General features: G+C 39.4%; 1 protein-coding gene across 5 annotated transcripts in view; it reads left to right on the forward strand.

Annotated features, from left to right (window-relative positions):
• The window catches only part of MYO7A (myosin VIIA), a 149,736-nt gene that overhangs the window by 16,843 nt on the left and 116,767 nt on the right, over positions 1-16,126 (forward strand). For 4 of the 5 annotated variants that reach the window (XM_072133941.1, XM_072133943.1, XM_072133942.1 and 1 more), the window contains exon 1: positions 3,863-4,225. In XM_072133941.1, the coding sequence (XP_071990042.1) occupies positions 4,139-4,225 (87 nt within the window). In that variant the 5' untranslated portion in view covers positions 3,863-4,138. Of the gene's footprint in view, positions 1-2,281; positions 2,337-3,862; positions 4,226-16,126 lie in introns of those variants that run through there. The other variant, XM_072133944.1, reaches the window with a different exon arrangement.

The raw sequence follows: 16,126 nt of genomic DNA on the forward strand, positions 1-16,126 counted from the left end.
AAGTTCCTAGTGTGTGATATCTATTAGACTCTATTATTGGTGCATGTTGCAGGTTGAACACAGTGATGTCACAGTACAGCGAAAATACACACTGTGATGTCACAGTACAGGGAAAATACACACAGTGATGTCACAGTACAGGGATAATACACACAGTGATGTCACAGTACAGGCATAATACACACAGTGATGTCACAGTAAAGGGATAATACACACAGTGATGTCACAGTACAGGGATAATACACACAGTGATGTCACAGTACAGGGATAATACACACAGTGATGTCACAGTACAGAGATACTACACACAGTGATGTCACAGTGCAGGGATAATACACACAGTGATGTTACAGTACAGGGATAATACACACAGTGATGTCACAGTACAGGGATAATACACATAGTGATGTCACAGCACAGGGATAATACACACAGTGATGTCACAGTACAGAGATAATACACACAGTGATGTCACAGCACAGAGATAATACACACAGTGATGTCACAGTACAGGGATAGTACTCACAGTGATGTCACAGTACAAAGCTAGTACACACAGTGATGTCACAGTACAGAGATAATACACACAGTGATGTCACAGTACAGGGATAATACACACAGTGATGTCACAGTACAGAGATAATACACACTGCGATGTCACAGTACAGGGATAATACACACAGTGATGTCACAGTACAGGGATAATACACACAGTGATGTCACAGTACAGGGATAATACACACAGTGATGTCACAGTACAGAGATGATACACACAGTGATGTCACAGTACAGGGATAATACACACAGTGATGTCACAGTACAGGAATATACACACAGTGATGTCACAGTACAGGGATAATACACAGTGATGTCACAGTACAGGGATAATATACACAGTGATGTCACAGTACAGAGATAATACACACAGTGATGTCACAGTACAGGGATAATACACATAGTGATGTCACAGTACAGGGATAATACACACAGTGATGTCACAGTACAGGGATAATACACACAGTACAGGGATAATACACAGTGATGTCACAGTACAGGGATAATACACACAGTGATGTCACAGTACAGGGATAATACACACAGTGATGTCACAGTACAGGGATAATACACAGTGATGTCACAGTACAGGGATAATACACAGTGATGTCACAGTACAGGGATAATACACACAGTGATGTCACAGTACAGGGATAATACACAGTGATGTCACAGTACAGGGATAATACACACAGTGATGTCACAGTACAGGGATAATACACACAGTGATGTCACAGTACAGGGATAATACACACAGTACAGGGATAATACACAGTGATGTCACAGTACAGGGATAATACACACAGTGATGTCACAGTACAGGAATAATGTAAGAAAGGTTCATTTTCATTTCATGTTTTGCTGACATCACTTCTTCTACTCCTCCCGATGTAGAAGTGTAAAGGAGCCCTATGGCTGCTTCATACTCCTGCTACCCTAGTAGTTGTGTCCATGTATGAATGAGTTCACAGCTCCTGGATCTGAATCCTGTGTGGCACTTATCATGCTGCCTTGCAGAAGAGATGAAACTGGACCAGCAGGGGGCAGCATTGAGCTGTATTGTTCTTTGGAGACAACCAACATGAATGGGGTGGCCAGATATTGGGGGGGCGGGGGGGGGGGGGGACTAAGAAGCTGCCTGATACGACAGTGCTGAGCATGTTCCCCAGGAAAAAGATCAAAATCCATCCTGTTATTTCCAGGATTTTCCAAGTGCCGCCCTTAGGAGTGACCCTACTAGGCCGTATAAAAAATACACCACAGAGGAACTTACTATCATATTTGTAGTGTAGAACATTGAGGCTTTATTATTCGTATATTTTCATTCATATATAAAAAATAATAATAATAATTTATTCTGTGTCATTGAAAGAAATATGAATGTCGGTGGTAACGCCCCTTTAAGCCGGGGTGTGTTTGTGTGGGTTGCTTTGCATTGTGACCCTCTGAATGGTTACACTGGATTGTTTTTGGCTATAGCTGTTGCTTTTCTATTGTGTCAAAGAAACAATAAAAACAGCCGGATGTTTCTCCAGGGACAGGCAGAGGTCATGTGACCGCTCTAATTCATCAATTGGAATTTAAGTCTCCGTCTATTACCAGCTTATCATTGGTGGTTGGGGTAATTTCATTAGTGTTCTAGGAGCAGCTCATGTGACCCATGTTGATGGTTGTAGTGTGACCCCACAGCCGGGAATAACTCTGATTTATCTTTATTCCTCCCCAGACTACTGCCACTTGATGTCTCTGAAGAACTTGGCGAGATGGTTATTCTGCGGCAGGTACGGAATTTATCATAGTTTTATATGCAAAGCCATAAAGTGAGAAGAGTCGTGACTGTGTTCTACCAAATATAGAACAAATATACAGCAGGTAGAAGCTATACTCTTCCCTGTATAAAGTAATATGGAGCATGCTGCTGTAACCTGGGGAACTACTATAATACTGCCCCTATGTACAAGAATATAACTACTATAATACTGCCCCATATGTACAAGAATATAACTACTATAATACTGCCCCCTATGTACAAGAATATAACTACTATAATACTGCCCCCTATGTACAAGAATATAACTACTATAATACTGCCCCCTATGTACAAGAATATAACTACTATAATACTGCCCCCTATGTACAGGAATATAACTACTATAATACTGCCCCCTATGTACAAGAATATAACTACTATAATACTGCCCCCTATGTACAGGAATATAACTACTATAATACTGCCCCCATGTACAAGAATTTAACTACTATAATACTGCCCCCTATGTACAAGAATATAACTACTATAATACTGCCCCCATGTACAAGAATGTAACTACTATAATACTGCCCCCTATGTACAAGAATATAACTACTATAATACTGCTCCTATGTACAGGAATATAACTACTATAATACTGCCCCCATGTACAAGAATGTAACTACTATAATACTGCCCCCTATGTACAAGAATATAACTACTATAATACTACCCCTATGTACAGGAATATAACTACTATAATACTGCACCCTATGTACAAGAATATAACTACTATAATACTGCCCCCTATGTACAAGAATATAACTACTATAATACTGCCCCCTATGTACAAGAATAACTACTATAATACTGCCCCCTATGTACAAGAATATAACTACTATAATACTGCCCCCTATGTACAAGAATATAACTACTATAATCCTGTCCCCTATGTACAAGAATATAACTACTATAATACTGCCCCCTATGTACAAGAATATAACTACTATAATACTGCCCCTATGTACAAGAATATAACTACTATAATACTGCCCCCTATGTACAAGAATATAACTACTATAATACTGCCCCTATGTACAAGAATATAACTACTATAATACTGCCCCTATGTACAAGAATATAACTACTATAATACTGCCCCCTATGTACAAGAATATAACTACTATAATACTGCCCCCTATGTACAAGAATATAACTACTATAATACTGCCCCCTATGTACAAGAATATAACTACTATAATACTGCCCCCTATGTGCAAGAATATAACTACTATAATACTGCCCCCTATGTACAAGAATATAACTACTATAATACTGCCCCCTATGTACAGGAATATAACTACTATAATACTGCCCCCTATGTACAGGAATATAACTACTATAATACTGCCCCTATGTGCACAGTGACTGTGTACACTGCACTTATTATTATGAAATCTGTACTTTAGTGTTTGGGTGGATAAATAGTTACAGATCTCTTCATGCAGTAAGGAGTAAACATTCCTCCTGCATTTGCACAGAACTTTCCACTCGCTGACTTTAAACAGAAGAATCGGCACTGGATAAGGACGCAGCCAACACATCTCCACTATTCATAGACAGATTGGTGTTGGCACCTCCATTCTGGTGCACAATGGGCTGTGCCTAGTTGCTCTATGACGGGGGCTAATGAGGCTGTGGGTTGCGGTTTTGTCAATGGTCTGGTATGTGGTGCCCCCTCCAGTGTCCTGGAAGTGGATGATTGGAGGTAGTTAGGATCCTGTATGATGTGACTCAGACTGGAGGACATTGCTGGGTAGAGACATCTGCGCTATGGCCGTACAGTCACCTAGGTCTGCGGATGAGGGCCACTCCTGGAACGTTGGGTGGGGTGATCACCCGTGTCCTGCACCCAGACAGGTAATGTGTCCATTGTTATCACCTGAGCAAATAGAAGATGTGTGTACAGGCAGTCCCCGGGTTACATACAAGATAGGTTCTGTAGGTTTGTTCTTAAGTTGAATTTGTATGTAAGTCGGAACTGTATATTTTATCATTGTAATCCGAGCCAGAACTTTTTTTGGTCTCTGTGACAATTGGATTTTAAAAATGTTGGGTTGTCATAAGAACCAGGATTTACACTAAAGCTTCATTACAGACGCCTGTGATGGGGGTTACAAAAATGTTCTTTTAGTGTGTCAGTAGCTGCCAGATCAAAATGGGTGTAAATTTGGGAGATGTTGAGGTGCACCAAGGCACCCGGGCATCCAAGGAACCCTCCACCACATAATAGGGCAACAGCATTGTAAATGTGACATCAAACGATGATAGTAATTTTCATTTTCTTTGAAAAGAAATTTGATTTATTTTGAAAAAAAACAGGTACCTCGTGGGTGGGACCTTTTGTAAGAGGCGGAGTTAAGGATAGCACTTGACTCTGAGCAACCAAAATAAATAAATTCTACAGAATTTTATTGGTTTAGTGTGGAGCAGCCCAGGTCAACATCTGCAGAGAGTTTGTATGTTCTCTCCATGTTTGCATGGGTTTCTTCCGGGTCCTCTAGTTTCCTCCCACACTCCAAAACATACTGTTAGGTTGTTTAGGTGGTGAGCCGCATGGGGACAAGGACCAATTTGACATGCCTTGTGCAGCGCTGCGTAATCTGTGTGCGCTATATAAATAAAAAATTATTATTATTATAACATAGCAGCTGGATCCAATTCTGGTCCAGTACTGATCCAATCAGAGGAGTTAACAGAAAGGAGTTAACAGCTCCCGAATCACCTCACGAGTAAAAACAGTACTGTGCAGGACACTGCATATACTTTTTAGGCATTACTTTACTTTAGGCATTGTGTGGCAATCATCTTTATGCAAATGAGCTTTTAAGTGCACTGGGGGTGGGGCTCCGCCTGCCTAGTAGTCTTGTCATAATTTTCTCATCAGATCTATTCTCTGTAGTCTGTATCTCTACTTTTGCAGTCCTTTCTGTGCTGATGGGTGGAGACCTAGCTGCTGTGACTCACTGCTCCCCCGTCCATACTCCATAGACTCGTCCTTTAGTGGAGATTTATTCTACTATTTATTGTAGTTTCTTTTACTGCTTTTTTAAGCAAAGTTCAAAGTTTGTTACTGTCTAATTTAGCTGAAGTTACAATACAAAATGTTTCCAAAATGGCCAAGAAGCTTATACCCCATTATGGAATTTTCTGTGTGGAGGACCCCACGCATGTAATACTTCATTTATCCTCTGGTGGTGCTGCAGGCAAACTGAACTCATTCAAAGTGAATCCTATAGCAAATTACATTTGATTATTTTGCTCCCATAAGCAGGACAACCTAAAATCAGTTTATTTAAGGGGGACCCCTTTATGAAAAGTGATTTGTAAGGTGTTTAACCCTATAATCACTAGACTGGTCCATGGATCAGATGCCCCGGTTTATTTTGCGTCCTCTGATAGATCACATTAGCATATAGATTGACATATAAACCAGCAGTGTCATCCATTAGGGTCACTATTTTGGGAAGCAATGTCACTTTTATGGTCTCTACAATCACAATTTATTGAGACAATTAAAGGGATGCGGTCCTGGTGAGCAGTTTTAGTCGTGTGGTGACATTTATGACCCCACTTCCGAGCTCCCACAAGTCACTTCATCAAATGATTTCAGCATTTAAGTCGTCAGGGGAGAAATTACAAGATACTTGTCTTCTTTATTTCTGTACCAGGAGGTGATCCGTGGTCTGAGGTCGATCAGTTTTCCAAAAACAGAGGCTTAAAGGGACGGTGACATTAATATTGACTTTTTGGTAGAACTACAGTTATCAGCCCTTCTAGATATCAGTTATTGAATTTACTTTAGCTGCCCCCCTTAGTAGTTGTTGAAGTTTCTGTAGCCCCCCACCACAGCTGATGTACTTTGTGTAGCCATCCACCTCAATTATTGAATTTTTGTAGCCCCACAACATTTGTTGTATCTTCTGTAGCGCCTTTCCCACCACTTATTGAAGTTTCCGTATCCCCCCACAATTTTTGTATTACCCAATAGTAATACCCCTCACATATAATGCCCCCTTTACAATTTATTGATTCCCCCTCCCACTAATAATGTAATACATTATGACAAATACAATTTTCATAGAGTTCGGATCGGATTTAACTTTGTCCAAATCCGATTCGTTTATCTCCAGTTGTAGTGTAATTTAGGGTTGTATAAAATTCAAGGTGTTTAGTATCAGTAGGGTCAGATTAAGATTGGTGGGGGCAAAATCTGGAAGAGGCCCCACTGAATGTAACATACACATCTTCCTGCTCACTAACCACTAATACATCTATATACAGACGCCAACCCCCCTAGTAATACATCTGTATACAGACGCCAACCCCCCTAGTAATACATCTGTATACAGACACCAACCCCCCTAGTAATACATCTGTACACAAACGCCAACCCCCCTAGTAATACATCTGTATACAGACACCAACCCCCCTAGTAATACATCTGTACACAGACGCCAACCCCTCTAGTAATACATCTGTATACAGACACCAACCCCCCTCGTAATACATCTGTATACAGATGCCAACCCCCCTAGTAATGCATCTGTATACAGACACCAACCCCCCTAGTAATACATCTGTATAAGACGCCAACCCCCCTAGTAATACATCTGTATACAGACGCCAACCCCCCTCGTAATACATCTGTATACAGACGCCAACCCCCCTAGTAATACATCTGTATACAGACACCAACCCCCCTAGTAATACATCTGTATAAGACGCCAACCCCCCTAGTAATACATCTGTATACAGACGCCAACCCCCTGTAATACATCTGTATACAGACGCCAACCCCCCTAGTAATACATCAGTATACAGACGCCAACCCCCCTAGTAATACATCTGTATACAGACGCCAACCCCCCTAGTAATACATTTGTATACACACGCCAACCCCCTGTAATACAAATGTATACACACGCTAACCCCCCTGGTAATATATCTGTATACAAAAGCCAACCAAACTAGTAATACATCTGTATACACACGCCAACCCCCCTAGTAATACATCTGTATACAAACGCCAACCCCCCTGTAATACATCTGTATACATACGCCAACAACCCCTAGTAATACATTTGCATACATATGCCAACCCCCCTAGAAATACATTTGTATACAGCCGCCAACCCCCTGTAATACATCTGTATACAGACGCCAACCCCCTAGTAATACATCTGTATATACACGCCACCCCCCCAGTAATACATCTGTATACACACGCAAACCCCTTTAGTTATTCATCTGTATAAAGACGCCAACCCCCGTAGTAATTAATCTCTATACAAACGCCAACCCCCCTGTATTACATCTGTATACATACGCCATAGGGTTGTATCAATTCAAGGTGTTTAGTATCAGTAGGGCCAGATTACGGTTGGTGGGGGCAAAATCTGGTAGAGGCCCCACTGAATGTATACATACACATCTTCCTGCTCACTAACCACTAATACATCTGTATACAGACGCCAATCCCCCTAGTAATACATCTGTATACAGACGCCAACCCCCCTAGTAATACATCTGTATACAGACGCCAACCCCCCTAGTAATACATCAGTATACAGACGCCAACCCCCTGTAATACATCTGTATACAGACGCCAACCCCCCCTAGTAATACATCTGTATACAGACGCCAACCCCCCTAGTAATACATCTGTATACACACGCCAACCCCCCTAGTAATACATCTGTATACAGACGCCAACCCCCCTAGTAATACATCTGTATACAGACGCCAACCCCCCCTAGTAATACATCTGTATACAGACGCCAACCCCCCCTAGTAATACATCTGTATACAGACGCCAACCCCCTGTAATACATCTGTATACATACGCCAACCCCCCTAGTAAAACATCTGTATACACACGCCAACCCCCTGTAATACTTCTGTATACACACACCAACCCCCATAGTAATACATCTGTATACAGACGACAATCCCCTGTAATACATATGTATACACACGCCAACCCCTCTGGTAATACATCTGTATACAAATGCCTACCTAACTAGTAATACATCTGTATACACACGCCAACCCCCCTAGTATTACATCTGTATACAAACGCCAACCCCCCTGTAATACTTCTGTATACACACACCAACCCCCCTAGTAATACATCTGTATACAGACGCCAACCCCCCTAGTAATACATCTGTATACAAACGCCAACCCCCCTAGTAATACATCTGTATACAAACGCCAACCCCCCTAGTAATACATCTGTATACACACGCCAACCCCCCTAGTATTACATCTGTATACATATGCCAACCCCCCCTAGTAATACCTTTGCATACATATGCCAACCCCCCTGTAATACATGTGTATACACACGCCAACCCCCCTGTAATACATGTGTATACACACGCCAACCCCCCTGTAATACATCTGTATACAGCTGCCAACCGGCAGACCCTATAATACGACTCTCTCTCTCTCATATATATATACACATGATAAGAACAGAAAACTAGCAGATCCAGGAAACTATCAGTTCATTTCAGTGGACATTTTTTGGTTCCTGCTATTGTCTGTTTGCACCACGACCTTTAGACTTTGTTTTAGTGAAAATTTTAATTCAATCAAGACGTGAAAATACCTTTTTTGTTTTTAAAATAAAAATCCCTGTGAACTAATTTCCAAGACATGAGTTCAGTTTGGCAACATTGGACCCTGGTCGAATCTTACTCAAAAATTTGGCGATGCTTCAGTGAAGTGATTCGTAATATTTATACTGTATTGATATATTCCTAAGGGTGTAATACCTTGTAGGGTTGTTGTGTGTGGTCCCTGTATTCATCTGCATACATTATAGTGACACATGGATCACCCGCTCTCATTCATACATTATTGACAGTGTTGTCAGAGCCGGTTCCCCTGGGGATATGGCGGCACAGTCCTGTCCTCACAGCTGGTGACACCTCCACATAGTAATGAATGAGGAGCCATCAATTCCTCATAGTCCACAATTAGCATCAGAATAAGAGACAAATGAGGAGGGGGAGCGGCACAGACATCAATAAGACATGTGTGGTGTGGATCTATCTATCTGTTCTCTATCTATCTCATATCTCATATCTATCTCATATCTATCTATCTATCTCATATCTATCTCCTATCTATCTATCTATCTATCTCATATCTATCTCATATCTATCTCCTATCTATATATCTATCTATCTATCTATCTATCTATCTATCTCATATCTATCTATCTATCTATCTCATATCTATCTATCTATCTCATATCTATCTATCTATCTATCTATCTATCTATCTATCTATCTCATATCTATGTCATATCTATCTCATACCTATCTATTTCATATCTATCTATCTATCTATCTCTCATATCTATCTATCTCATATCTACTTTCTATCCATCTATCTATCTCATTTATATTTATCTATCTAATATCTATCTCATATCTATCTTCCTTTCTCCTATCCATTAACTATCTATATCTAGTATCTATTTTCTATCTCCTATCTATCAGTCAATCATCTCTCTTTCTATCTGATAAGCATTTTTATTCTACATAAACAGAACCTTTAGATAAACAGAAACTAGATGGAAAATACCAACATCACAAGAGATTGGATACACGTCGCAGAACCAAAGCTCATTGAAAACATTCAAAGTTATTGTAAGCAGAACAATGGTTTTAAAAAAAACTCCCACAGTGTTTGAGATAGATAGATAGATAGATAGATAGATAGATAGATAGATATGAGGTAGATAGATATGAGGTAGATATGAGATAGATAGATATGAGATAGATAGATAGATAGATAGATAGATAGATAGATATGAGGTAGATAGATATGAGATAGATAGATATGAGATAGATAGATAGATAGATATGAGGTAGATAGATATGAGATAGATATGAGATAGATGGATAGATAGATAGATATGAGGTAGATAGATATGAGATAGATAGATATGAGATAGATAGATAGATAGATATGAGGTAGATAGATATGAGATAGATATGAGGTAGATAGATATGAGATAGATAGATATGATAATAGATAGATAGATAGATAGACACGTAATAGATAGGTATGAGGTAGATAGATAGATATGAGATAGATAGACAGATAGATAGATAGATAGATAGATAGATACTTGAAGAAAATGCAAGCAGCACACGTTGCAATCGGTGATGGTGGGTGCAGGCAAAATAAGACCGGGCCTGGGGTCCTTTGTAAATAAATAGTGGAGAAAGGCAGCCTTTCTCCACTATTTAGATAGATAGATAGATAGATAGATAGATAGATAGATATGAGATAGATATGATAGATAGATAGATAGATAGATATGAGATAGATAGATAGATAGATGGATATGAGATAGATAGATAGATAGATAGATATGATATAGATAGATAGATAGATATGAGATAGATAGATAGATAGATATGAGATAGACAGACAGATAGATATGAGATAGATAGACAGACAGATAGATAGATAGATAGATAGATAGATAGATATGAGATAGATAGATATGAGATAGATAGATAGATAGATATGAGATAGATAGACAGACAGATAGATATGAGATAGATAGACAGACAGATAGATAGATAGATAGATAGATAGATATGAGATAGATAGACAGATAGATAGATAGATAGATAGATAGATAGATACTTGAAGAAAATGCAAGCAGCACACGTTGCAATCGGTGATGGTGGGTGCAGGCAAAATAAGACCGGGCCTGGGGTCCTTTGTAAATAAATAGTGGAGAAAGGCAGCCTTTCTCCACTATTTAGATAGATAGATAGATAGATAGATAGATAGATAGATAGATAGATAGATAGATATGAGATAGATATGATAGATAGATAGATAGATAGATATGAGATAGATAGATAGATAGATGGATATGAGATAGATAGATAGATAGATAGATAGATATGATATAGATAGATAGATAGATATGAGATAGATAGATAGATAGATATGAGATAGACAGACAGATAGATATGAGATAGATAGACAGACAGATAGATAGATAGATAGATAGATAGATAGATATGAGATAGATAGATATGAGATAGATAGATAGATAGATATGAGATAGATAGACAGACAGATAGATATGAGATAGATAGACAGACAGATAGATAGATAGATAGATAGATAGATATGAGATAGATAGACAGATAGATAGATAGATAGATAGATAGATAGATACTTGAAGAAAATGCAAGCAGCACACGTTGCAATCGGTGATGGTGGGTGCAGGCAAAATAAGACCGGGCCTGGGGTCCTTTGTAAATAAATAGTGGAGAAAGGCAGCCTTTCTCCACTATTTAGATAGATAGATAGATAGATATGAGATAGATATGATAGATAGATAGATAGATAGATAGATAGATAGATAGATAGATAGATATGAGATAGATAGATAGATAGATAGATAGATAGATGGATATGAGATAGATAGATATGAGATAGATAGATAGATAGATATGAGATAGATAGATAGATAGATAGATAGGAGATAGATAGATAGATAGATAGATAGGAGATAGATAGATAGATAGATATGATATAGATAGATAGATATGAGATAGATAGATAGATAGATATGAGATAGATAGACAGACAGATAGATATGAGATAGATAGACAGACAGATAGATAGATAGATAGATAGATAGATAGATAGATAGATATGAGATAGACAGACAGATAGATATGAGATAGATAGACAGACAGATAGATAGATAGATAGATAGATAGATAGATAGATAGATAGATAGATAGATAGATAGATATGAGATAGACAGACAGATAGATAGATAGATAGATAGATATGAGATAGATATGAGATAGATAGATAGATATTAAATAGATAGAATATTGATAGATATGATGATAGATAACAGATGGATAGATAAAATATTGTTAAAATGTGTTTATTTTCTATGTTTTTAATTGTGTTGACAAAATCTTTTTCTTTATTAGTATACTACAATGTTTATCTTCCATGGGCTTTTCCTCTGATCCTTCTGATAAAACAGTGTCCTATAGTAATCATATATAACATGTATCCCGGTGTCTCCTCACAGATTAATAATCTAATCCCATGCTGTGTAATCTCTGCCTGGTGGTCACGCGCCGGTGTCTTCCATGAATCCATCTATTGGTTTTGGTTTTGTAGTAATTGATTGGGGGAGGCCTGGAGTGAGGGTGAATACTCGGAGGAGCAGCCACGGCTTGAGGAAGGTGACGAGTCCATGAATTATTTAGGAAGCGGTTGCTATGGATGTAGGTTATCTGTGTAGACGCTGAGGAGCTGCAGGTGGGTCTTGGTTTTGGGTTCCCTTAGTGCTTTGCCTTTACTGTTGGTTGTTAAGGTATTAAGTTAATCAAAAGCCATGTGTTACCTACCAGCCCGACCATCTGCAGATTAATAAGTACCAGGACGGACTCTCCGAGGCTCCTCAGAGGGAAGAGATCAGTCTCAGAGGTCACCAGGACCCGGCCAAGGAAGCTGCCTCAGATCAACAAGTTCTTGAAGTATATTGAAGGCTTCAACATTCCCTTTCTGACCTATTTGAGGGATTGATCCATTGTTTTGACTCTTAAAGGGATGTTCTTGAAATTTTGGTGATGTCATCAGATAAAATGGAGACTCCCCTATAATTATCACGGATTATCGGACCGCGGCGGTGAGCATGGTGGCGGGATTGTCGCTTGTACGTTTGCATTGTTTGTACTGACTGATTGACTGCGAAAGTCAGGATGTACCAACGTAGAGGAATAGAGGACGTCCTGGAGAAGGACCAAGGCAAATGGGCTCTGCTGCGAAACATTAACCAGGCGCTGAAACCCAGCACCCTACTACCGGTGAGAGGGGTCTATGGTTACCGCAACATTGGGGGGCCATGTGTGGGACCATGTGTGGGACTACCAGAGACATGAGAGTAGAAATTGTAAATATCTGGAGTGAATTAATTGTCCAAAGGGGCAGATTATAGCAAAGGCAATGGGGGCAATTCTCCGGAAACGCTTCATTTTGAGAACTTCTAAACAAGGACCCCATGATGACGTTATGAGAGATGTCTGTTTTTAAGGTATATAAGGCCTACGTATAGTGTTATCATCTGAGCACTAGATAGCGCTGTTATTTTGGCACTATATTGCAGTAGTATATAGTCATTGTTGTATAGCACTGTTATGTAGAGCTTGCATGTCATACTGTATATTGTCTTCCTGTTATATGGCACCTGCCACGGCCATGATTAGGAGCGTCCACAACACTCGAAACGCGTAGGCTTTGCTCCTGCTGGTGGATATGGTGATGCCATGAATCTGATTTTATCATGAAATGTTTCGATTATACGAATAAAGACTAGACATAGAAGACATCTAGTGCCGGAGCGAATTGCATTTTTTGGGTCACGCCCCTCCATGCCAACACGGTGTAGATGTAGCGTAAGTGGGGAAAAAAAGGCGCAATTTCTGGCCGTTATCCATAAACTGTGCCTATTTCTGACCTTGTATACACAAGTATAAGTCATCCCTATGTCACATGATCCACATAAATCCACTTGATCTACAGGCAGTCCCCGGGTTACGTACAAGATAGGTTCTGCAGGTTTGTTCTTAAGTTGAATTTGAATTTGAATGTGAATTGTATATTTTATCATTGTTAGCCCAGTCAAAAAATTTTCAGTCTCTACGGCTATTAGTTTTTAAAAATGTTGGGTTGTCATAAGAACCAGGATTAACAATAAATATTAATTACTGACACCTGTGATAACTGGTATTGCTGTTTATTGTATATTAGGGCTAAAGTACAGTGACTTACCAACATCCAGAGGTGCGTTTGTAACGAGGGGTCGTATGTAAGTTGGGTGTTCTTAAGTAGGGGATCGCTTGTATATAATATATATATATATATATATATATATATATATATATATATATATGGTATAAATATGTTTTTAGCACTGTTAGCACATGTATATATGTACAGACAAAAAGGTTGGACACACCTTCTCATTCAAAGAGTTTTCTGTATTTTCATGACTGTAAACATTGTAGATTCACACTGAAGGCATCAAAACTATGAATTATCACATGTGGAATTATATACTTAACAAAAAAGTGTGACACTTCTGAAAATATGTATTATATTCCAGGTTCATTTTGCTTTGATTACTGCTTTGCACACTCTGGGCTTCTCTTGATGAGCTCCAAGAGGTAGTCACCTGAAAAGGTTTTCACATCACAGGTGTGCCCTGTCAGGTGTAATAAGTGAGATTTCTTGCCTTATAAATGGGGTTGGGAGCATCAGTTGTGTTGAGCAGAAGTCAGGTGATAGTCCTACTGAATAGACTGGTAGAATTTGTATAATGGCTAGAAAAACGATGCTAAGTAAGAGTCCAAATTTGAGATCTTTGGTTCCAACCACTGAGTTGAATGAACGGACTCTACATGACTGGTTCCCACCTTGAAGCATGGAGGAGGAGGTGTGATGGTGTGTGGTGGGCTTTGCTGGTGATGCTGTTGGAGATTATACTGAACCAGCATGGTCACCAAAGCATCTTGCGGTGGCTGCTATTCCATCCGGTTTGCGTTTAGTTGGACCATTATTTATTTTTCAACAGGATAATGACCACAAACACCTCCAGGCTGTGTAAGGGTTACGCCAGGGGTGCTACGCCAGATGACCTGGCCTCCACAGTCACCAAACCCGAACCCTATAGTTTGGGGTAAGCTGGACCGCAGAGTGAAGGCAAAAGGACCAACAAGTGCTGAGCATCTCTGGGACTCCTTCAAGGCTGTTGGAAGACCATTTCTGGTGACTACCTCTTGTATGTCATCAAGAGAATGCCAAAGAAAGCCCAAAGAAACAAAAGGGTTTTCTAAATGAAATGTCCAGGAGTTACTGGATGTTGCACAAATCCTGTGGTAATGATTGGTCAGGCAGTAAGTAGTGAATACCACATGTCTGGCCACCACTGCCAGAGTATGAGGTGGTCGTATCTGAGGAAGCTATCTGGTTTCTAAGGGACAACATCACTACATTTATGAGAAATTATCTTAACACAGGAACATTTTTTTAATAACATCCAATTGAAGAAATGTTTACATTTGGCAAATGAATTCAATTAAATGTGAATGCCCAGATGAGAAAACCCCTTTAAGAACAAACCTAAAGAACCTATCTTGTATGTAACCCAGGGACCGCCTGTATATAATTCCACATGATGATTCATATTTTTGATGCCTTCAGTGTGAATTTACATTTTTTATAGTCATGGAAATACAGAAAACTCTTTGAATGAGAAGGTGTGTCCAAACATATAAGTATATATAATATGATAATAATAAAAAATATACTATTTGAACTATATATATATATATATATATATATATATATATATATATATATATATTATATATATAATTATATCAATAACAAAAGATGGAACAATTTTTTCACCCTAAGCCACGCCTTTTGCCACTCCCCTAACTCCACCCACACACAGTATAATTTCCTCCTCTGTTCAATCCATCTCCCCCTCACATTGTGTCCCCCAGCTCTCTGTCATATTGTAGCCCCTCTGATATTGTGCCCCCAGCTCCCACTTATATTAAAGCCCCCTTTTATTGTGCTCTCCCAGCAGCCCCCCCTTCTTATTGTGCAACCACCTCCCCCCCCCCCCCCCCCCCCCCCAGCACTTTCTCTTCTTATTGTACTCCCCGGCAGTTTCCC

The sequence above is a fragment of the Engystomops pustulosus genome, chromosome 2 (assembly GCF_040894005.1).
Source record: "Engystomops pustulosus chromosome 2, aEngPut4.maternal, whole genome shotgun sequence".
NCBI lineage: Eukaryota > Metazoa > Chordata > Amphibia > Anura > Leptodactylidae > Engystomops > Engystomops pustulosus.